General features: G+C 61.5%; 2 protein-coding genes and 1 long non-coding RNA gene across 3 annotated transcripts in view; 1 reads left to right on the top strand and 2 right to left on the bottom strand.

Moving 5' to 3' along the window:
* Positions 1-2657: 2657 nt before the first annotated feature.
* On the top strand, positions 2658-10693 carry LOC120393192. The gene is made up of 3 exons (XR_005591936.1): positions 2658-3012; positions 9390-9489; positions 10608-10693. It is a non-coding gene; the product is annotated as an uncharacterized LOC120393192 (long non-coding RNA).
* Positions 10694-11661: 968 nt separating this feature from the next.
* On the bottom strand, positions 11662-17967 carry LOC120393189 (charged multivesicular body protein 2a). The gene is made up of 7 exons (XM_039517769.1): positions 17857-17967; positions 15424-15509; positions 14329-14518; positions 13672-13851; positions 12883-13013; positions 12428-12489; positions 11662-12012 (listed from the first exon to the last, which is right to left on the bottom strand). Exons 3-7 carry the CDS (start codon positions 14494-14496, stop codon positions 11891-11893), a joined length of 663 nt encoding a protein of 220 aa, XP_039373703.1. The 5' UTR covers positions 14497-14518; positions 15424-15509; positions 17857-17967; the 3' UTR covers positions 11662-11890.
* Positions 17968-21944: 3977 nt separating this feature from the next.
* The window catches only part of LOC120393176 (translation initiation factor IF-2-like), a 37207-nt gene continuing 34877 nt past the window's right edge, over positions 21945-24274 (bottom strand). Inside the window, exon 8 of the mRNA XM_039517748.1 lies at positions 21945-22769. Within this exon, the coding sequence (XP_039373682.1) occupies positions 22629-22769 (141 nt within the window). The 3' untranslated portion in view covers positions 21945-22628. The remainder of the gene's footprint in view (positions 22770-24274) is intronic.

Genomic DNA, 24274 nt, shown 5'->3' on the forward strand with positions numbered 1-24274 from the left:
GATTGCTCAAGAGCCGAGAGGTCAGCAGCCTCCAGCCCCCACAGGAGCAGCCTCCGGCAGCTTCATCTCCAGCAGGAGGAGAGCAGGCGGAGGCCTCCAGCCCTCCTGAGCCCCTCACCCTTCCTCTGGCCCCAGACCTGGGACCCCACGTGAGATTCCGGCTGGCATCCAGGTTAGAACAAGGATCCAAGCAGGGCGGCGCCGGGGTCTGCAGCGGGCAGGAGGGAGGTGGAGCAGCACAGCGAGGGTGTCTCCGGGAGGGATGCAGAGAGGATGTCTCGGGTGGGTGGGGGAGAGCAGGGGGCATTGGGCAAGGCAGGGGGCAGAGCGGGGCGCAGGGGAGAGGAGGGGGCGCAGGGGAGACCAGGCTGTGCAGGTGTTGCTCAGTCTGCCCTGCAGCCCCACAACTCGACCCAGGGAAGTCTGGGAGGTGCCAGGCACCCAGACACCCTCCCTTGACCCCTGAGGGCCCCTTCCCCCAGCCGGCTAGACCAGGGCCACAGCCACAGGCCAGGGCTCCAGGGTGCTTGAGTGCTTGGGGAGCCAGCTGCCCAGGGGCCAGTGGGGGGGGGTCTGGGCTGGGGCAGCTCCCCAGAGGGATGAGGCGATTCCCCATTGCTGGGGCTCCCTGTTGTTCTCGCTCCGGCTACGCCCAAGGCTGGGCTGGACACAGGGAGCACAGGCCCAGGACTCAGGAGTCTGGCTGGACAGCCCCAGCCTACTCCTACCCGTGGACCCCGCACTGAGGGCAGGACGCTGGCTGGGCTCCCCGCCAGCCCCCGCCCTCTGGGGCTCCCAGAGCCGTCCCTGCCAGCGACAGCCTCGTGGGGACCGGCTGGACGTGTGGCCGAGGAGAGGGAGGCACGGAGCCTCTAACCACCGGGGGAGCCATTGGGCTGCATGTCCCATCTGCGCCCAACCAGTGCCCACGCCCCGGCGAGGCTGCGTGTGGGAGCCAGGCCCCCACTGGGGCCAATGGGGCAGGGCGGGCACCATTCCAGACACTGGGCATCCCTGCCAGATGGCCCTTCCCCCTCCCCCCCCATTGCAAATGCAGCTTGGGAAATAAATGGCCCCTTGCGGTGGTGACGGTGGATCAAGAACTGTGGGGCCAGAAGGCCTCGCTCCTGAGTCTCACACCATGCTTGGGGGCACAGCCCCCTCCCCCCCTCCACCCCCATCCATAGCCTCAGCCCTGGGACCACTTCCAGGGGAATCCAGCTAGAACAGGCTTTGGCCTGAGTCAAAACTAGGGAACAAGCAAAGCGTGTCTCACACGCCATGTACCCATCATGACCACTGGGGGCACTGCTGCCCCCTCACCCATTAGCACACGCAGCATTTACACTGCATGTAGCAGCATGGCTACTGGGGGCACTGCAGCTCCCCATTAGCACATGCAGCATTCACACTGCATGTAGCAGCATGGCCACTGGGGGGCACTGCAGGTCCCTATTAGCACATGCAGCATTCACACTGCATGTACCCAGCATGGCCACTGGGGGGCACTGCAGGTCCCTATTAGCACATGCAGCATTCACACTGCATGTACCCAGCATGGCCACTGGGGGCACTGCACCCCACATTAGCTGTGGCTGTGTGGATGGCAGTGTTGCATAATCCCCAAATGACTCAGCTATTCATTCTGCCCTGGGGGCGCCAAGGCCTTTCCTGTCTGTGCCAGGATCGCTCCCCTGCTGCGCCTGGCTCTGGGGTGCGGCGTGCCTGTGCCAAGGCCCCCACCTGGGATGCAGGGCAGGGGGGAGCAGGGCAGAGGGGGTGGCATTGGGCAGCACATCGCTGGTTGGGCACAGCTGGAGCTGGTAGGGTGTGGGAGGGGGCTGGTTTGGGGGCTGGTGGTGGGCACCCTGGGGAGTGCGGGAGGGAGCTCCGGTGTGAGGGGTCCATGAGCCAGCAAATCCCAGCCCACTGGAGCGTGCAGCCCCACAGCTCCACACGGCCCTGTCTGTGACCCACCCAGCCCCAGTGACCTGGGCTGAATCCCTCAGAGCTCACTGAGAGCCATCCGGGCCCCATTACACCTTGCTAAAACCCTTGCAAACAATCTGCTGCACACACACACACACACCCCAACATCCCCTGCACACACACCCCGCAACACCCTCTAAGCACATACACACACACACTCAACACTCCCTGCACACACACACTGCAACACTGTCTATGCACACAATCCCTGCAAACACACTCACAAACCCCTACAATCCCTACACACACACACACACACACGCCCTGCAACATACCCTGCACACGCACACCCCAACACCCCACACACACCCCAATACCCTCTGTCCACATGCTCACACAACCCCCCCCCCAACACTGCAACACCCCTGCACACACAGTAACAAAATCACACACACACCAGTACATATGCACACCCTCTGATGAGGCGGGTGCCCTGTCCATCACCCCTGACCCCGACACCGTCAGTCCCTGTTCCCACAATGCAGAGGCTGCCCCACTTCAACCCAGCGAGTCTATGGCTGGGATCCGTGACCGCAGGGCTCTGTGTTTCAGTGGGGAGGTGTGAGGGGATGGCCATGGAGGGGGAAGGAGTGTCTGGGGGGCAGGTCCCCAGAGACCCGTTAGGGTTGCCACCCTCTAGGATTGTCCTGGAGTCTCCAGGAATTAAAGATTAATCTTTAATTAAAGATCAAGTCGCATGATGAAACCTCCAGCCCAGTCCCCGGCTAGGTTCAGCCGGCAGTGAGAGGGGAGGGCAGGGCTGGGGGGAGGCGTCTGGCCCAGGCTAAGCCGCTGTGCATTAACCCCGGAGCAGTTATGACATATCTCGAATACCCAAGCGCGATCCTCCACCCCCTGCCGCTGCCCGGGTACCGCTCCCACCCTGCGCCCAGACGGACGGACAGACACACGGCTCAGCATGTCCGACAGCCCCAGCCCAGGAGGGGCCCCCGAAGAGGGGGCCCCCGATGAACCCCAGGGGCAGCCCCCCTGCGCCGAGCTCAAAGCAGCCATGGAGAAATGGTGAGTCCCAGAGCAGCTGCCACGATGCAGGGGTGGGGGGTGGGGAGCACTGCTGGGGGGAGTCTGGCATCCCGCCGACCTGATTCACAGGTAGCTGCTACAGGGAATGGAGGGCAGGGGCTCCAGGCAGTGGAAGCAGGGCTCAGTGGGTCTGCAGTCAGTGGGGCAGCAGGGTAACTCAGTAGAGTGGGGTCAGGGAGCTCAGTGGGGCAGAGGGGCTCAGTGGGTTAGGGGATGGGGGCCTAAGTGGGGCAGGGAGGGCTCAGTGGGTTGAGGGTTCAAGGTTTTCATGAGGCAGGTGACTCAGTGGGGTGGGGAACTCAGTGGTGCAGGTGGAAGTCAGTGGGGTTGAGTTTGGGGGCATTTGTGGGGCTGAGGGGCTCAGCGGGTTGGAGAGATTCATTGGGGTTACTTGGGAGCTCTGTTGGGTTGGGGCAGGGGAGATTAGTAGGGGTCTCAGTGGGGTGGGGGTCTCAGTGGGGCAGAGTGTCTCAGTGGATTGGACACAGGGGGGTCTCAGTGGGGTTTGGGCAGGGAAACTCAATGGGGGGGCTCAGTGGTGTAGAGGTCTCAGTGGATTGAGCACAGGGGGTCTCAGTGGGGTGGGCACAGGGAGCTGTGCCATGCACTCCATACCCAGTGCCCCCAGCCCAGGTGAGGCAGAAGGGTGAGAGCCGGTGGGTCCTGGCTCCGCAGTTCCCCAGGCCGGGATAGGCAGAGGGGCCCTCGGCGCTGGCCATGTGGTGCAGGGACCGGAAGGGAACGGCAGGACGTGACCTCGGGGAACCGGCCTGGAGAAAGCTCTGTGGCCTCAGGGCACCCCCAGGAAGCAGCCAGCCCAGCACCCCTCCCAGCACGACTAACTCCATGGGGAACGTAGGGGCTTCCGTGGGGCAAAGGCCCTTCCACTTGGGAGAACGAGCCCCAGCCACCCAGCGGTTCCAGGCCCAAACCCCGCCCCACCCATCCAGCCCCAGATATGCGGGGCACGAGGGGCGGGGAGAGAGACGTGTAGTGACATAGATTGGTTGGGGGGTTAGTGAATGGGGCTGACAGAGAGAGTGAATGAGGGGTGTGAATGGGGAGTGGGTGCCATGGGTGTGCATTGGGAGCGGTGCCTTGTTACAAGGTGTGAATGTGGGGGCCTCGCAGGGGGGGGAGTGAAGGCAGCTGGAGTCAGTGATAGACCCGGTGGTGTATTTGGAGTTGGACGACTGAATGGGGTGTGTATAGGGATGCATGGAGGGAGGGTGTGTATGGGGACTGAGGTATGGCAGGGTGTGTATGGGGATGGAGGGTGTGGGGATGGATGGAGGCGTATGTTTGGGAATGGAGGGGTGTGTATTGGGATGGATGCAGGGGTGTGTATGAGAATGGGGTTGGGGTGGACGGAGGGGTGTGTATGGGGATGGCTGGAGGCAGGGTGTGTATGGGGATGGCAGGGTGTGTATGTGGATGGCGGAGTTTGTATGGGGATGGATGGCGGGGTATGTATAGGGATGGTGGGATGTGTATGGGGATGGGTGGGTCACCCCGGCCCCCCAGGTGCTGTCAGTCCCATCACCCCCTACTGGTTCCCCACCCCACTGTCAACTAGAGTTGGGGGTGGGGCTCTGTGGGGAACGGCTCAGCGATGGTTGGACGGGGGCTCAGTGGGGGTGGGGCAGGGGGCTCAGTGTGGGAGGAGGCTTAGCCAGGGGCAGGGAACTCAGTGGAGGTGAGGCAGGGGCTCAGTGGGGTGGGGCAGGGGCCTCAGTGGAGGTTGGGCAGGGGCCTCTGTGGGGGTGAGGTGGAGGGCCCAGTAGGGGTGAGGCAGGGGCAGGGGTCTCAGTGGGGTGGGGCAGGGGCCTCTGTGGGGATTGGCAGGGCTCTCAGTGGGCATGAGGCAAGGGGCAGGGGCTCAATAGGGGTGAGGCAGGGAGGCAGGGGGCCCAGTGGGGGTGGGGCAGGGGCAGGGGCTCAGGCAGTTACCGAGTGGTGTTCCCATCCCGAGTCAGTCCTCAGGACACAAGCTCAGTAGGGGTGAGGCAGGGGCGGGGGCTCAGTGGGGTGGGGCAGGGGCTCAGTGGGGTTGGACAGGGGCAGGGGACTCAGTGGGGGTGAGTAAAAGCAACAAAGAATCCTGTGGCACCTTATAGACTAACAGACGTTTTGCAGCATGAGCTGTGGGTGAATACCCACTTCTTTGGATGCAAGACCTCAGTGGGGGTGAGGTGGAGGGTCCCAGTATGAGTGAAGATTAAAGAGGGCAGGGGCTTCAGTGGGGTGGGGCAGAGGAGCCTAGTGGGGGTGAGGTGGAGGGCCCAGTAGGGGTGAGGCAGAGGCAGGGCTCAGTGGGGGTGGGGCAGGGGATCAGTGGGGGTTAGCAGGGGCAGGGGGCTCAGTGGAGTTGGACAGGGGGCTCAGTGGAGGTGAAGTGGAGGGCTCAGTAGGGGTGAGGCAGAGGGCAGGAGAGGTCTCAGTGGGGGTGAGGTTCAGGGGTTCAGTGGGGTTGGCAGGGGCAGGGGTCTCTGTGGGGGTGAGGTGGAGGGCTCAGTAGGGGTGGGGCAGAGGCAGGGGCCTCTGTGGGGTGAGGCAGGGGCAGGGGTCTCAGTGGTCATGAGGCAGGGGATCAGTGGGGTTGGCAGGGGATCAGTGGGGTTGGCAGGGGCCTCTGTGGGGTTGGGCAGGGGGGCAGGGGGCTCAGGCAGTTACCGAGGGCGTTCCCATCCCCCGGAGTCAGTCCCTCGGGGTCCCGAGCCCAGTGCAGTGGCTGTCACCCCCCAGCCATGCCCTGTCCCCATTCACCCTCCGCCCCAAGAGTTGGCACCATCCCCACAGCTGCCCTTGGGCTGCCGTGCCCAGCTCTGGCCCCAGCACGTCCCTGCTCCCCCCTCCCCCCGCAGGGGAGCAGACCCCATTGCCAGATCCTCACCCCCAAATACCTCCACAGCTAAAGCTGCCATGGGGGGTTAGAGCAGGGACACACCTACCCTATGGGTGCTGGATGAGGGGGTAACAGAGCCCAGGGCCGCGGGGGGGGGGGCACAGCAGATGAGGTGCCCCTCTCCTGGCCCCAGAGTAACAGTGGAGACCCACAGGGAGACAAGCCAGGACTCCTGGGTTCTGGCCCCAGCTCTGGGAGGGGAGTGGGAGCTAGTGGTTAGAGCAGGGGGGGGGGCTGGAAGCCAGGACTCCTGGGTTCTCTCCCTGGCTCTGGGAGGGGAATGGGGGCTAGTGGTTAGAGCAGGGGGGGCTGGGAGCCAGGGCTCCTGGGTTCTCTCCCTGGCTCTGGGAGGGGATTGGGGGCTAGTGGTTCGCGCCGGGGGGGCTGGGAGCCAGGGCTCCTGGGTTCTCTCCCTACCTCTGCCCCCGTGTGACCTTGGGCATGTGCGTGCCCCCCCCTTTGGGTTGTAATTGGGGCTGAGCGCCCCCCGCAGGGTAAGGCGCTTTGCTGGCGGTGCTGCCAGGAGTTATTACTATGATTTATAAATCTCCCGCTCACGTCTCCTGCGGCTGGGCTGATCCAGCCAACGGGCTGTGCGTGACCCCCAGGTGCCCCCTGGTTATGCCCAGGCCATACCCCATTCTCCCCCATGAGGTGCCCCCAGCCAACTCCACCACACTCAGCCCCACTGCGCCCCACCCCACATTGGCACGCAGGCCGCAGAGCCCACTGGGCAATGCCTCCCCCGGCAGCACCTTCCATCTCCCAGCCCTGGCTAATGTAGCTTGACAGGGGCGTGCCGTGACCCAGCACCTGGCACCACCTGCTCTGCCGGGCGCTGAGGAGGCTGGTTAATTAGTGCGAGGGGGTTAGCGAGGCCATCGCGCCCTCCCCCCATCCGGCCTGATCCCCACAGCTCCACCTGGGATGTGCCCAAGGTCACAGGGGAAACGGGGGCACCATAGAACCCAGGAGTCCGGCCTTCCACTTGCCTGTCCACCTGCTAGATCCCCTCCTCTCCAGAGCACTGGAGTCCTGGCTGCCAGCCCTCCTGCCTCTAACCACTAGACCCCACTCCCAGGGCCAGGGATTGAACCCAGGAGTCCTGGCTCCCAGGCCCCCACCCACGGCCACTCCTGCTCACACACACACACCCCATCCCCGGTGTCAGCAACCCCTTGACCCCGGTGCAGTGGCTATGCTGAGACACGGCCCCACGGGGCAGATGCCCCCTATGGCTGGCACCCGCCGGGACACGTGGGGCTGGCTAAGCTGCTACCAGCATGGCCGCCAATGACCTACATTCAGCTGTGCCACCCCGTTCCCATGGCAGCAGGGAGCGGGCATGCCAGAGGAGGGGGAGGAAATGGAAGCTTGCCCCACAGTGCCCCCGAGAGACCCCCCTTACACCCCCACCTGCCCCACAGTGACCCCCAGGGACACCTCCTCCACCCCCGCCTGCTCCACAGTGACCCCGAGAGACCCCTCTTCCACCCCCACCTGCCCCACAGTGACCCCCAGGGACACCTCTTCCACCCCCACCTGCCTCACGGTGCCCCCAAGAGACCCCTCTTCCACCCCCACCTGCCCCACAGTGACCCCTAGGGACACCCCTTCCACCCCTGCCTGCCCCCCAGTGTCTCAGAGCGACACCTCCTTCACCCCACTACCCCTACAGAGTGACTGGAGCCCTCGCCAGCCCCCCAGGTAAGGGCTGGTGGGACCAAGCAGAGCTGGGGTGTGTGGGCCGGGCAGCCGTGGGGCAGGAGGGCGCGGTGCTGCTGACTCAGCCCCGGCCTCATTAGCTGTGGAGAAAGGAGCCGCCGGGGCAGCCAGGCGGGAGTAACGGGGAGGCCAGGAAGGGGGTGCGGGCACATGGCGGGCATTAACCCCTCAGTGGCCGGGGTGGAAACACTCCTCCACCCTCCATTAACCCCTCTCTGTCCCTCCCCCACCACTAACTGAGACCCTGGCAATTCAGGCCCATCACCCACCCAGCCCCCGAGGTGATGGCAACTGGATACTCCCTGATTCCCACCCGGGGCCATCCCCGGGCCCCACACATGTGTATAGTGGGGCTCAATCCCTGGCGTCCTGAGCCCCAGCTCAGGGCTTTAACCGCACAGCCTGGCTCATGGCTGGGGGGAGGGGACAGGCACGGTGAGGGGGGGCGTTTGTATTGGCTCCAAAGAGCAGCAGGCTCCAGCCCCCTGCAATTGTGGCTCCTCGGCACCCCGCCCCTGCCCTGTGACCTCCCTTCCCCCTCCCCACAGCTCTGCTGCTGCCCCTTATCTGCAACCTGCAGCCCTAACCGACTGGTGGGGCAGCCGCACCTCCCAAGCAGCCTGGCTTTGGGATGAAAAGGAACCCGGCCTCCCCACCCAACCTGCAGGTCTGGGTCCCCTCTTATCAGCTCTAGGGCTTGTGCAGCACCGCCCACCAGCAGATCTCAGAGCACCTTACGGAGGTCAGTTATTCCCCATTGTACAGATGGGGAAACTGAGGCAGGGGTGGCTTACCCACTGTCACCCAGCAGCTTAATCCCAATCCTGTGCTCTCTCCACTAGGCCACACTGCCTCTCACTAAACTATGATTATTATAATGTATTAGGTGTATTATGGTAGCACCTAGGAGTCCCGGTCATGGCCCCCCATGGTGCTGGGCACTGTACATTATTTATTAGGGGTATTACGGTAGTGCCTAAGAGCTCCAGTCATGGCCCAGGACCCCACTGCACTAGGCACTGTACATTATTTATTAGGTGTATTACGGTAGAAGTAGGATCTCTCCTCTCCCCCAACCCCCAGCAGCCTGAGCATGGGCCAGGATCTCAGTCAGGGAACAGGGGCGCATGGAGGGACTCCGCTGCACGGAGCAAGAAGATCCTATGTGGGGCACCCCTTGCAGCACCAAGCTCCCCATTCCCACCAGCCCTGGCAATGGGGCATCTCCAGCTCCGCCGGCGCCCTGCTGTCCTCACGTGGCCCTGGCCTGCTCCGAGCGCAGCACCCCGAGCCACTCTCCCTGCACCACGGCTCCCCCAGCCCCATATGGGCACCATGCCGGACCCCTGGACAGGCTGCAGGGGGTGGGGTGTGTCTGACTAATCTAACCCACCCGCCAGCCCTCCCCATACGCACCCCTTGCAGATAAGGGTCTGACTGGAGGGAGGCGGGTGTAGGAGGGAGGGAGAGGAGAGCCGAGACTTGAGGGGCTTATTGGTTTCCCAGCCTCTTGGTTCAGCTTTTAGGGAGGTGGGCACAAAGGATACTGGGCTAGATGGGCCTTGGGTCTGATCCAGGGAGGTGATGGGATACCAGGGTAGAAAGGCCCGTGGGTCTGATCCAGGGGTCAGGGAGGGGGCAGGATACTGGGCTAGATCGGCCTATGGGTGTGAGCCAGGCAGGTCCCCCTCCCCATTTAATGACACCCCCCCCCATGTCTTCGCAGCGTGCGTGAGAACGGGGAGGATTCGTGCAAGGAGCTGATGGCATCATACCACGAGTGTCTCCGTGCCCTGGGCATCAAGGTCTAGCAGCCCTCCCCCACGGTGAGTTCCCCTCCCCCAGCCTCATGGGGAGCCCAGGGCTGGGATAGCAGGGGGGAAGTGCTGTGTCCCCCACCCTGCACCACACCCCTAAGCCCCTGCTTTTTCTCAGCTGCCTCTCTGGGCAGCCCCAGAGGGGCACAGCCTCAGCCCAGGGCCCATGTCCACAGCTGGGTCCCCTCTCCACCCGGGATCAGCCAGACTTGAGTTTGGCTTGGCCTCCCCAAAGCAACCCCTACCCCCGGAGGTGCAGGACAGCTCCCGCCTCCCAGTGGGTTCAGGCCCCCAGCACTAGTTGCCAGGTGACCGTCTCCGCAGTGATAACATTGGAGGTACCCGGGTAATGGAGCTGCTTGGCACGTGGCTGCTGGTCCCGCTGGCCGCACAGAGAGAGCACCAGGTTTGCAAGAGAACCGTTGTGTGTTAAAGGGACAAGTTGCTTTTGATTTAACTTTTTTAATCGTTAAGAGGCAGCTACAGTCACACCCCCTCACTCACATCCACACCCCCAGGTTGACTTTACACCCGTGATTCACAGCCACACCCCGTCATTCACATCCATACCCCCTGGTTCAATTTACACCCCCTGGGTCACACTTACAACCGTCCCTGGTTCTCACACCCACACATCACATTTATACCCCCTAGTTCACATCCGCATGGTGTGGAAGTGCAGAGAAGGACTAGACAGTTGAAGTCCTCATGCACACGTGTAAGGTGTAGTCAAAGCAAGCCCCTGTCCCTCTCCAGCTGCTGGCGCTGGATTCCTGTGCGTTCACACAGACTTGTTTGGGGGCAGAAAGGGATTTTTCTTTTTAGACCAAGTCTCACACTTTGTATTATCTTGTTCCCCCATTTTCTATCCCAAGTTCCTTCTGATGTGGAGCATCTCCCAAGTTTCTAGCCCAGGGTCCAGTTTTACCCCGTTGTGGTTAAAGGGAGTTTGGAAACGGAGCGCCAGGCTGGGGGGGGTGGGGAGCAGGGGGCCTGGTGGGGGGGAGGGCACTGCCCTGCCCCGCCCCGATGGCCACTCCAGGCAAGTGGCAGGCAGAGATGGGGAACCCGAAGGGACCAGGGTCTTTCCCCTCCCACCAGGCTCAGCAGTTGCTCCTCTCTTGCAGGCGCTGGTGTGGCCAGTGGGTGCAGCGTCACCCAGGGGAGCCCAGCTGTGAGAGTGAAGAGCGGCCAAGACACGCCAGTGGCCGTGGAGGGGGCAGCTGCTCTGGATTCGGGGGGCATGGGGGGGGCAGGGTAATAAACTGGCAGCGTTTTACCTTGGCTGGGTGTGCGTGATCAGTGAACGCGAGCCATACACCACCCCCACTCAACACTCCCCCATAACGTGCCTCCAGTGCCCCCGCCACCAACCTCCTACCCCATTCAGCCCAGCCAACACTCCTGACCCATCCCCGTCAGTCCCTTCCTGCCCAGCACTAGGCAAGGGGCACCTACCTCCCCCCCAGGAACAATGATGCATCCAGCTGCAGGGGGCAGGGCTCCAGGATCCCCTGGAGGAGGGAGATGTGGTGAAGCCAGCAGCAGAGCGGGGGATCCCCATAGCCCTTCCTCTGCTCCAAGCCAGGGGGAGGCAACCACATAGGACAGCTCCCCCTCAGCCCCCAGCTCACCGCAGAGGAGAGCCTCTGCCCCCTCCCCCAATCTATGGGGCAAGAATCAGCCAGCAGGCACCATGGATACAAATCTACAGTCTTTATTACAGCCCCTCCCCCAGCCAGCCAGCAGATGGAGGCAGGAGGGCCTGAGCGCAGCCCCCCCCCACCCCACCCCGCCCGGTCCCTGTGCACAGGATGGAGAGCTCTGTGCCAGGAGGGGAGGAAGGGGGGCTCCCAACCTGTGCCCCCCAGATCCAGGCTTTAGTGAGTGCGCCCAGCTGCCCCCATCCTATAAGCCCAGCCCCCGCACCAGCACAGACACACAGAAACACACACACATATATATCCCTGGGCTGGTGCATCTTCCAATCTGCTTCTCCCCAGAGCCAGCCTCCCGCTCTCTGTGGGGGGGATGAATCCAGCCTGAGCTGGCAGCTCCTGGGGGGTGACGGCCATTGCAGAAAAGACACCCCCCACCTGTAGTGTACCTGTGCTGGAAGCTAAAGGTTAGAGCCCCCGAAATGATTCCCCTGCCCCCCAGAGAGCCGCAGCAGCCCCATAGCCAACCCCCACATTAACTTGGGGTGGGGACTTGCCCTCCCAAACTGGCAGGGACCCTCCACCCCACCACCTAGTCCCCCACATAGGCAGAGGGGTGGGGGAAGGAGAAGTACCCAGAGAAGGGCAGAGGCAGCAGTCGCAGCCCCTGGAGTGTTGAGAGCAGAGGCCAGCAGTGGGTGGGGTGCCTGGGGGAGCACAGTGTGGGGAGGGAGGGGGGCAGCCCCAGCCCCTCAGTCCCGGCGCAAGTTCTTCAGCCGCTCCTCCAGGTCGGCGTCGGCATCCGCCAGCGCCGCGGAGGGCTCGGCCTTCTTCCCGGCCGTCACGCTGAGCGAGGCCCCAGTCGAGGGCAGGTCTGTGGGGAGAGGGGGGTCAGCCCGCCCAGAGCACCCCACAGCCCCCCACTAAGCGAGGACCCCTGCCAAGGGCAGGTCTGCGGGGATGGGGGGTGTCATCCCACCCAGAGCACCCCACAGCCCCCCAACTGAGCGAGGACCCCTGCCAAGGGCAGGTCTGTGGGGAGAGGGGGGTCAGCCTGCCCAGAGCCCCCCACAGCCCCCGCTGAGCGAGGCCCCCATCAAGGGCAGGACAGGAGAGAGGGGGGTCCAGTCCACCCAGAGCACCCCACAGCCCCCCATCTCCCAAGCACTGGTAGGGTCAGGCAGCAAAGGCCTCCCCCGCACTGCCCAGCCCCAGAGGGGACCTGGCTCCCAGCCCCCCCGGGCCTGCCAGAGCCCTTCCCCCCCGACACCCACAGCTGGGATACTCACTGGAGAGCTCATCCGTCAGGGTCAGGCCCAGCTCATCCAGCACCTGGGACACCACAGCATCGCTGGGGGGCAGAGATGGGCAGGTGAGAGCAGGGACACGGCCAAGCCCCGCCACACCCGGAGAGGAAAGAGCCACGCCCCAGATAACCAGGCTGGAGAGGAGCCAGCGCCCCACACACCCAGCAGCCGGGTCCCCACACACCTGGGGAAACGTGCCAGGACAATGCGCTGGGTGTATCCCTGGAGCGGGCACCAGCTGGGTGAACTCATCCCCACCCCAAGGGTGTCGCTCGGCCTGGGGAACCCCCCTTGGGGGCTCAGTCTGTCACCTGTCCTGCTGATAGGCCCTGGGACCAGATGGGAGCCGGCACCCCGTGGAGGGGGAAAGGCCCCGTGTCCCAGTCCCTGCCCCCCCACCCCCAGCCAACCAGTCGCCCCTGCCCTGCTCCCCGCACCTCTCCTCCTCGTCATCCTCGTCCCCCATGGCGTCATCGATGGCGTCATTCATCATCTCCTCCTTCATGTCCATGATCTCCGACTGCTTCTCAAACTCCATCATGATCTTCTGGATCTGGGGCAGCTTCAGCTGGGGTAGGGGAAGGGGAATATACAGTCACTGCCTTGGGGAAATCGAGTGGACTGGCCCTACAGCGCCCCCTGCTGGGAGAGGCCAGGCTGAAGTAGCCAGGAGCCCCGACACCGTGGCCAGCACACACAGTACCCCTGCTCCCCACAGTACCCCTTGCTGGGACAAGTGGGCCTGAAGTAGCCAGGGACCCACACACGGCTCAGAACCTTGCCCCGCACCCCACAGCGCCCCCTGCTGGGAGAGGCCTGGCTGGAGTAGCCAGCTCCCCCATGGTCCCTAGGTCAGGCCTAGCAGCTCCTGGGAGAGGGGCCAGACTCCCAGGCTGCACATGCAATAAGGACCTGCCTGGCAACCCCGCAAGGCAGGGCACAACCCCAGGCAGCCCCTGCTCCAGCCTGGGCAAGGGAGGCACAGTGAAGGGGGCTGGCTGCCTCTGAGGGAGGAGAGGTGTCAGAGCAGCAGGCAGCTCCGTTGGAGGGAGGGAACCTCCTGGACCTCACCCCAGGGAGACCCTCCCCTGCCATGCTCCATTCACGCACCTCCACAGACAGGACAACCTGCTCTGCAGGAGCCGAGCCGGGCACAGACCCCACCCCATTGATTTGGGGCCACAGCTGATCCCGCTGCCCGGCCCGGCTGGCGGAAGCCCACGTACCTGTCTGTTCATGGTGGCCATGGCCTTGGTGACGCCCTTCATGGCCTGGGCCATGGAGTTGTTGGACTTGAGGGTCTGGATCTTGAGCGACACGGCCTGGATGTTCGCTCGCATCATGATGAATTTCTTGACGTAGCGCCGGGTTCGCACCAGGTCCTTGGCCATGATCTTCACCGCATCCTGCCGGGGGGATGGGTTACAGCCAGAGACCCCACACCCCCTCTCCCCATAGCCCTCATCCCCCCTGCTCTTCACCGCGGGCTGGGTTACCGCCAGAGACCCCACACCCCCTCTCCCCATAGCCCTCATCCCCCCTGCTCTTCACCGCGTCCTGCTGGGGGGGGGGGGGGAGGGGTTACAGCCAGAGACCCCACACCCCGTCTCCCCATAGCCCTCATCCCCCCTGCTCTTCACCCCGTCCTGCTGGGGGGGATGAGTTACAGCCAGAGACCCCTCATCCCCCCTGCTCTTCACCACCTCCTGCCGGGGGGATGGGTTACAGCGAGGAACACCCCCATGTACCCTTCCTTCCCCACGCCCTTCACTGTGGGTTACAGCTGGAGACACCCCTGTCCCCCATAACCTTCACCCCACCATGCGGGGGGCAGGTTGGGCTCAAGCTGGAGATGCTCCCCCCTGGCCCTGCCCCTCGCTCACCATCTGCCCCTGCTTCGCCATCTTCTTGATGTCGGCGATGATCTTCTTCTCCTGGGTCTCCAGCTTCTGCCGCTCGCGGTCCATGTCCCGCATGGCCCGGTTCAGGGCCCGCTGGTTCTGCCGCAGCATCTCCTCCGGCGTCTTCCGGCGCCCGAACAGCAGATCCATGCTGAGCGGGACAAGGGGCGGCCTGTGGCCGTGGGGGACAGCAGCAGCTCAGGAACTTGCCAGGAGGGGGACAGCTAGGGGAGCCCCTGAGCAGCCCAGGCTGGGAGATGGGGAGCGAATCCTCTGGATCGGACAGTGAGTGGGGCAGGCAGCTGGTCAGGGCTAGGCTCCGCCCCACACCCCAGGGGGCAGGGCAGCTCTACCCCCTTGGGGGCTCAGATCTGGGTTCTCTGGACCCAGACTCTTCCCCACAAAGCTGGCTGGGCCAGGCTGTCCCCCTCCAGGTCATGCAATGGTAACAAGGCAGGAGTATCTGTGGGGCTGGCTCCATCATCTACGGCTGTCTTGGGTGCACAGGCGGCTCCCTTTATCCCGTTACCCCCTCCTCCCACAGCACTTTTCTGGGTCCACCCTGCCACAACCTCTGTGCATTTCCCACCAGCAGCCCAGCCTGTCCCGACACACCCAGGGCACTGCTGTGCCAGTCCCGGGGTCAGGCCCAGCGGCTCCTGGGAGAGGGGCCAGACCCAACTCCAGGCTGCACACGCAATAGGGGCCTGCCTGGCGACCCCGCAAGGCAGGGCACAACCCCAGGCAGCCCCTGCTCCAGCCTGGGCAGAAGAGGCACGGTGAAGGGGGCTGGCTGCCTCTAAGAGAGGAGAGGTGTCAGAGCAGCAGGCAGCTCCGTTGGAGGGAGGGAACCTCCTGGACCTCACCCCAGGGAGACCCTCCCCTGCCATGCTCCATTCACGCACCTCCACAGACAGGACAACCTGCTCTGCAGGAGCCGAGCCGGGCACAGACCCCACCCCATTGATTGGGGGCCACAGCTGATCCCAGCTGCTGGCAGCACTGCCCTCGAGAACAAAGGGGAATCACTACCCCCAACCCCAGGAGGCGCTCAGGGCCAGCCAGCACAGTACTCACCCAGGGGAGAAAGCAGGCTCGTTACAGGGGGTGGCGGCTGGAGGAGGCAGGAAATGCTGGAGTCAGGTACGCACACACAGAGTGAGCTGCAGAGACAGGAGGGGAAGGTTAGTGGTGATGGGAAGGTCTCGCTGAGGCCTGGGTTTGGGGCACTGCTCTGGCGGAACACGCTGCCAGAGGGAATGGAGCCCAGTGCCACTGCAGGAGAAGGCACAGCCTCGGTGGCCTAGGAAGACTTATGCCCCCAAGACCCCCTGCTCCCATCAAAGTGCTCCAGGCCCCAAACCCCCAAGCCAGGCTGGATAAAAACCAATACGTTTTGCTGAAATCAGATTTTTTTTTAATTTAAACCAGAATTTGTTTTATTTTGTGTTAAAATATAATTATAATAAATTATTATATATTTTTCTTTTTAAAACAAAATCTGAATTTAATACCAAGTATGTTAAGGCCTGAACTTATGATAATCTCTTCAAATGCTTAAATATAAAGTAATTATGCTAAATCCAAGAGCCTCTGCCAAAAACACTGCATTCAAGGTGGTTTTTCTACACAAAGAATTGGGGGGGGGGGGGGGGAGAAGATACCAAACACCTGAGGTCAAGCTTTATAAATACAGCCCAATGGCTCAATCAAAGTAATCACAGACTCATAGACTTCAAGGTCAGAAGGAACCATTGCAGGCCACAGAATCTCACCCACCCACTCCTGTAATATACCCCTAACCTCTGCCTGAGTTACTGGAGTCCTCAAGTCATGATTTAGAGACTTCAAGTTCCAGAGAGTCCACCATATACACTAGTTTAACCCTGCACGTGACCCATGCCCCATAGGAAGGCAAAAAAAACCCTAGGGTCTCTGCCAATCTGGCCCCGGGGAAAATTCCTTCCCAATCCCAAATATGCCGATCAGTTAGACCCAGAGCATGTGGGCAAGAACCACCAGCCAGACACGAGGGAAAAGATTTTGCTGTAGTAACTCCCTACCCATGTAGTGTCCCATCACCAGCCATTGGAGATATTTGCTGCTAGCTCTTTAGGAAAAAGAACAGGAGTACCTGTGGCACCCTAGAGACTAACATTTATTTGAGCATAAGCTTTCGTGGTCTAGAACCCACTTCCTCAGTGTTCTTTTTGCAGATACAGACTAACACGGCTGCTATTCTGAAACCAGCTATTTAGGAGACTCATTTTCAAGAGAGGGAAGTAGGAACTTAAGCTCACTCTACTTTCACTTGGGGACATCTGAAAATTTTCCCCCAGGATGATTTGAAATAATCCGTTTAATTCACTGAGGACAATTAAACCCTCTGGTTAATAATTAATCATTTTGCTGTAATCATGAAAACTGTTCTGATATGAGACATTTATGGATCTAAAGCATTTAAGGTTGTTTTGGTTAATAAAAGTACATTTTAGATGTTGTTTTGTGCGGGCAGTTAAACTCCAGTTACCATCCAAATGCAGCTTGACACAAATCCTGAGTGAACAGTTAATTCTCTAGGAGATAAGCAATTTGGCATTTGCTATTTGCTAACATAGTGGAAAAGACCAATTAATTCATAAGAATTTGAGAGTATTAAGCTACATAGTTACTTGAAGGTATATAATTATAGGGAGCCCTCCTAGGTAGCACAAACATCCAAGCTCTGTCATTAGCTGTAAACTGATATGTGTAAATGTGTCTAGTGACCCCCAACCAGGGTAGCTCATAGAAGATCAGGGTTGGAAGGGACCTCAGGAGGTTTGAGTCCAACCCCCTGCTCAAAGCAGGACCAATCCCCAGATTTTTACCCAGTTCCCCAAATGGCCCCCTCAAGGATTGAACTCACAATCCTGGGTTTAGCAGGCCAATGCTCAAACCACTGAGCTATCCCTCCCCCCTTTGAAAAATTACTGGCACCCAAAGAGAAAAGTTTTATTAAAATCGATGGTTTTAATAGAGGCTTCACATGAGATGATTTCAATTAAGCCACCTGGCCCCCTCCCACAGCTGGTCCCTCCAGAGCCCGCCCCTCTACCCCCCCCCCACTATGCCCCAACCCTCCCCACCCCTCTGCCCTGCACCCAGTGTCTACCTACACCCAGCCCCTGCCCCACCACCGACATCCACCCAACCCACTGTGCCCCCCACCTACGCCCCAGCCCTGCCCCACCCTACGCCCCAGCCCCGCCTACACCCCCCCACTGTGCCCCACCCCACGCCCCAGCCCCCACCCCACTATGCGCCACTTCTCCTCCCTGCACCCCCAACCACTCTGGCCCAACCCCACCTGCTCTGCCCTGCGGCCCCGGGCCGGACTCCCCCAGCGGGGCCCCCCCATGTCGGGGGGGAGGGAAGCAGCGCTGACCCCGCGCGCCACACGGAAATGAAGGAGGCGGAGACACCCCCCCCCCCACCAGGGCCCCCCTCCCGGGACCCCCCGGGTCTCACCCGCCGCCGCTCTCGGTCAGTCTGTTTCCTTCTCTCACTTCCGCCTTGGCCCGATGACGTCACAGAGCACGCGAAGGGCGGGGCGTCAGGTGACGGTGGCGGTGGGCGGAGAGAGAGAGAGAGTGTGAGTGTGTGTGTGTGTGTGTGTGCGCGCGTCCCCCTCCCGGAAGTCACCATCGAGAGCAAGCGCAGAGCGACCCCGCCCTCCGGCAGAGCACAGAGAGGCGGGCTAGAGGGGCACCCCCGCGCTCTAGCGCCCCGCCCCCAGCAGGAGAGACACGGGGAGGGGCTGAGGGCGATGGCGGGTGGGCGGGGAGCCGGTGGGGGCCGGGGGGAGTGTGAGGCGCCACCTTTGTAATGGGAGAAAACCGAACCCTCAGCCCCGCCCCCTGCCCCGCCCCTTTCCCGAGGCTCCGCCCCCACTCGCTCCATTCCCCCCTCGGGGCTGGGGATTGGGATGGGGGAGGGGCTGCGGGCTCTGGCCTGCCTAGGGTGACCCAATGCCCCGCTCTTGTGACCCGACATTTGGGGCTTTGTCTTATGTAGGCTCCTATTACCCCCCCCACCCCCACCTTTCACCCTGGCTGTCTGGTCACCCCAGCAGGGGGTGCTGGAGCCAGGGTGGGGCCAGAAATGAGGGGCTCAGGGTGCAGGAGGTGGCTCCTGGCTGGGGCAGGGGATTGGGGTGCAGGAGCAGGTGAGGGCTCCAGGCAGCACTGACCTCAGGCACCTCCCAGGAAGCGCAGGCATGTCCCTCCGGGCCCCGGCTCCTAGGCGGAGGGGCAACCAAGGAACTAGGCATGCTACCGCCACAGCTCCCAGCCAATGGGAGCTGCAGGGCCAGCACTCAGGGAGGCACCTGCAGGCAGGAGCAGCGAATGATGCCGCTACGTGTAGGAGCCAGAGGAACATGCCAGCCACTTCCCAGGAGCCCTGATGTGCCACCAGCTGGGCTTTTAACTTCCCGGTCAGCAGCGCTGACCAGAGTCACCAGGATCCCTTTCTGACTAGGAGTTCCCGTTGAAAACCGGACACCTTGCAATCCTAGGGTGGGGCAGAGGGAGGGGCTGGGTTGTGAATGGAGTGGGAGCAGGGGGAGGGGTGCGGAAGCTGGGGTGCATTGGGCAGGGAGCTGATAGAAGTCTGGGGCAGAGGAAGGGGCTGGATAGAGCAGAGGGAAAGGGGCTGGTGGCAGGATGGGAGGGAGGTGAGGGCAGGGGATACATTGGAGAAGGCTGGGGTGGTTGGATTGGGTTACAGTCTGTCTGGGAGGCGGGTTAAGTGGGGGTTGAAATGGGTCAAGGGGACAGGACTGTGTGGGGCTATGATGCAGGGGGTCTGGGGGCAGGGAGAAGCAGGAGCTCAGTTGAGAAGGTGTGGAAAGCAGGAGGCTGGTTAGTGGAGGGCGCCGAGTGGGGGGGAAGGGGACAAGTTGAGGTGGGACTATGGGTAGGGCTGGGAAGCAGGAGCCCAGTTGAGAAATTTGTGTGGGAAGCAGGGGGCTGGGGAAGGGGACAAGCTGGGGCAGGGTGGGACGGAGGAGCCCAATTGAGGAGATTGTGTGGGAAGCGGGGTGGGGGGGTTGGTAGTGGGGGGAAGGGGACAAGTTGGGGCAAGGCTATGGGGGTGGGGAGCTGCAGGAACCAAATGCTGTTATTGCAGGGTCACTGCTGGATCAAAATTGACACCCCCCTCCCCTGGTTCCTCTCGCCTCATGATCATTGCACCTGCCCAAGGGAGGGGCTTATAAACCCCATTTCCTCTCCCAAGTGGTCCCTGGGCCATATACACACTTGGGTCATCCCCTGGCTCTTCCCCACAGCCCTCTGAAGCATGTGGCTCCCTACCAGGTCCTGGCATCCCTCTGGGGCAGCCACTCCCACTCACCCAACCTGGCCCCTGGCTGCTACACAGCCTCATCCCAGGGCCCAGTGACAGCAGCAGTCACCAGGGCTCTGGATCCATAGGGCTAGAAGCCCCTCTGGGCAGGGACTGGGCCTTCCTTGCATCAGAACTGCACACACAAGCAGTACACCAGCCACAGCAATGCAAGGGCCGACCCCCATCTCCCCAGAGGCCACCCAGGGGAGCGGCGGCATGAGAGCCTGGGCTGGCCAGCGATGGGACGAGATGATCACAACCATCCCGTCCAACCTTAGCACCCCTGGATCCTCAGCCCAGTGAGGACAAGGGGACAAGGGGCTGCCCAGTCAGGGCAGGGGGGGAAAAAATCACTTCATCTGCGAGCGGGGCTCCAGCACAAACAGCCCAGCGTGAGGGATAACAGGACAGCAAAGTGACACTTCCCTGCTCCTGGGCAGGAAACTGCCCTCACAGCCCCCACCCCTCCGCCAGCCCTGCTCCATGCAGAACCGAGCCCCCCGCCACCATGGCTCAGCCCCTGTGGGACATGGGGAGACAACATTTCACACTGCCTCAGGCCTGGCGACGAGGCCCGATCCCAGCTTCTTGGCAGCCTCCTTGCCACAGGGATCGCCACCCCCACCAAGTCACCCACGCGGTGCTGGTTCGGCAAGGGGTCATGTCAGAGCTCAGTCCACACCCCACCAGAGAGGAGCAAAGGCAGCCCTCCAGGGTGCCTGGAAGGCGGGTCGGCAGCAGGGCCCAGAACCTGCAGGAAGCAGGTAAAGGAGCTTAGATTGCAAACATCCCCCAACCACCACCCCCTTAGTGCAGCTGGCTCCACTCTCTCCCCTCCGAGGGTGCACACAGGGGCAGAGGATCCCACAGAAGCTGCTGCAGCACCCAGGCTGCAGGTTACATGCAGACAGAACTGGCTACCACGAGCCAGGCAGCTGTAGGAACAGGCCACCCACCCGCCCTACACTTTCCTTCTGATGGGGAATTCTCCCTCCATGCTGAGCCCCAGGCAGCTCCGCAGCAGGGGAAGAGGCAACAGTGACTCAGCCAGAGGCTGGATACCCATCCCCCACTTCCAGGCAGCTGGGCCCCCTCTTGGCCACTTGAGTCTCACCCTGGCACCAGAGATCAGCCCTTCCCTTCCTAGCCAGGAGGGGGCAGCAGTTGCATCTCATGAGCCCATATTATGGCTTTACCCCTCCACCATTGCACATCTGTCCTTCTCTCAGGCCTGCTTGGGCAGCCCCGGGGCAGCGAACACCCACCAACAAGGCTTGGCGGTTTCTAAGCCAGCCGCAGAAGTTCACAGAGAGGGAGGAGCTACCCGCTGTGCTGGGGAGCAGGGGGGGGGGGTCAACCCCCACTTCTTACCCACAAGCCACTTCAAACAGCACAGCAGGCCAGAGGCCTGGGGCCCATCTTGATGCTGGGGCTAAGTCAGCAGTGTGCCTTGGTTGCCAAGAAGGCTAACAGCATATGGGGCTCTATAAGTAGGGGCATTGCCAGCAGATCGAGGGACGCGATCATTCCCCTCTATTTGTCATTGGTGAGGCCTCATCTGGAGAACTGTGTCCAGTTTTGGGCCCCACACTACAAGAAGGATGTGGAAAAACTGGAAAGAGCCCAGCGGAGGACAACAAAAATGATTAGGGGGCTGGAGCACATGACTTATGAGGAGAGGCTGAGGGAACTGGGATTGTTTAGTCTGCAGAAGAGAAGAATGAAGGGGGATTTGATAGCTGCTTTCAACTACCTGAAAGGGGGTTCCAAAGAGGATGGATCTAGACTGTTCTCAGTGGTAGTAGATGACAGAACAAGGAGAAATGGTCTCAAGTTGCAGAGGGGGAGGTTTAGGTTGGATATTAGGAAAAACTTTTTCACTAGTAGGGTGGTGAAGCACTGGAATGGGTTACCTAGGGAGGTGGTGGAATCGCCTTCCCTAGAGGTTTTTACGGTCAGGCCTGACAAAGCCCTGGCTAGGATGATTTAGTTGGGTTTGGTCCTGCTTTGAGCAGGGGGTTGGACTAGATACCTCCTGAGGTCCCTTCCAACCGTGATATTCTATGATTCTAAGCAGGGAGGGGAGGCTGGGGGGAGATATGGACTCCTGTGCCCCCTGCTGGGGCAGCTGGGTGGGCAGCCCCTCGAGGAGAGACCCGTCGAGGAGTGGGCGGCGGAGCAATAAGGCACAGACAGGCCCTGGGCAGTGAGGTGCGCTAACATTCCCCTTTAATAACCCGACACGCTAGAGTACAGTGGCTTCATGGCCCCGGGGCTGGCAGGAGGCCCCAGCGTGGCAAAGAACCAGTTCATTGGGGGGGTGAGGCCTGGGGCAGAAGGGGGCGGGGTTCGATCAGCCCCGGCCCCACCTCCAGCCCAGTCCCATTGGATAATCAGCCTTCGCTTTGCTGTAAGTGGGGCGCTTTGTTTTTAAAAACCAGACACAAGAGGGATGTAAAAGGGGAGGGGCGGGCCCGGCCCCCCCCACGGCAGGACTGCATGCACCCCCGGCCTGCCCTACACCCCTGCTGCAGCCCCCCGCCTAATAAATAGATGTGCTCTGCGAAGCCAGGGGGAGCCAGTGCGCTCACGCTGGGCCACGGCTAGAGGGCGCTCTGCTTGGGGCCTGAGCGTGCTGGGAAACCAGCAGGAGAGCGACCAATAGGGAAGAGGGGGCTGTATGGGTGGGGCAGGGGATGCAAATGTAAGCCCTGCCCCATCCCTCAGCAGCCACCTCCCCTCCAGCGGGAGTGGGGGGAAGGCTGCCAGGGGCAGAGGCCGTGAGCAGCGAGGGGGGCCCTGCCGGTGCCAGGCTCCCATGCCCCCCGGTGGCTGAAGGCAGCGGTGTTGGCAGAGTCCCTCGTGGGAGGGGTGGGGGCGGCTGGTCAGTTCTATTTGAGGCAACGCTCGAAGTAGGTGGAGCCGATGTAGCCGCCCCGCATGGAGCGCTGCACGTTCTGCTCAAACAGGCGTCTGTTGTTTTGAAGGACCTCGGCAGCCTCTTTGTTCAGGGGGTCTTCAGGGTTTGGCTCCTGCGGGCGGGGAGGAGACAGAGTTAGAGGCTGGCCATGACCCTGATCACCACCCCACCCCCCCCAAGTCAGGGGTGCACCCCCCTGCCACACGCCAGCCCTACCGTCCTTCCCCGAGTTCAGCCGCAAAACAATCCTTAGTCTCACTTCCGTGGGCCCCTCGCTGCGTCCCTCACTTCCATTCACTTTAACCAAAGGAGACTCTGAGACACCTGGTTCTATTCCTGGTTCGCCATCGCCCCTGTCAGTGCCTCAGTTTCCCCACCTGTAAAATGGGGGTGGATACTGACCTCCTTTGTCAAGCTCTAGATCAGCGCTAGCGTAACAACAGAGTTGTATCACCAACTACCCCGCTACAGTTAACGCAGTACATCACATACAGCGGATGCCATTATAGTGGTATAGGACAGTATAACTGCAGCCAGACTAAGGTCATACCACTGTCAGTGCGCGCGTAACATGTCACTCCTCTAGCTGACGGAGTGACAGTGGTACAATCTCTGCATGTAGCCCAGGCCACAGTCAGCTTGTTTGAAATCCCTGCAGCGTTACCTCTAATTATGTTGTCAGAGACCATTCAAGGTGAAGTGGGCACTTAACACACCTCTGCAGGCGTAGGACAAAGGAGGGTTAGCGCGTCATCGGTTGCTGTAATAAGCCATAAATCCAGTGTCTTTATTGACTTTCCGTGTCTAACAAAGACACTCCTACGGCACACCCCTGGTTGTTCCTACCGCTCCAGGGTCCACACGGGATATCAGGTAACAATCACAACCCATACTGGATGGGGATCACATCCAGAAAGAAATCTTTCCCGAACCCCCTCCCCTGGTCTGCAAACAGCCCCCCACATCCATCAGAAGCAGGTTCCCCATCCACTCAAAGCAGCACCAGACCCTCTCAGAACAACTGATGCAAAACCTGCAGCTGTATCTTCACTGCTAGGAGGATAACTACCCCACACACGCACCCGCCAGTCACAGAATATCAGGGTTGGAAGGGACCTCAGCAGGTCATCTAGTCCAACCTCCTGCTCAAAGCAGGACCAATCCCCAACTAAATCATACAGGAGATGAATGTAACAATTAAGTAAGGAAACTGATGAGCAGACAAATAGGATGCCTCCCAAGGCAAATAAACCAAAACGCTTAACACAGGGGCTCTTATTTGCCGGGAGGGAACAAATGCATCCCCAACTAGCTGCTGAACAGAAGGGGGAAGGAACAAATGCATCCCCAACTAAGAAGCTGCTGAACAGAAGGGGGAATTGCCTGGCTTTTCCACAACTCCAGCACAGTACTGAGGTAAGATCGGTCCAGCTGGCGACATCAGACTGCAAGAGATGGTGACAGTGGGCCCCTCTCCCCTTCCGCCCACCTCCTTTTCCTCCAGACAGACCTGAGTAATTGCATTAGACAAAACCCGGGCGGGGGGGGGGGGGATTTCACCCCAACCCTCCCAGCAGCAGGGACAGACATGATGGACTCAGGGGGTACCCGCAGCAG

The sequence above is a fragment of the Mauremys reevesii genome, unplaced genomic scaffold (assembly GCF_016161935.1).
Source record: "Mauremys reevesii isolate NIE-2019 unplaced genomic scaffold, ASM1616193v1 Contig16, whole genome shotgun sequence".
Taxonomy (NCBI): Eukaryota; Metazoa; Chordata; order Testudines; family Geoemydidae; genus Mauremys; species Mauremys reevesii.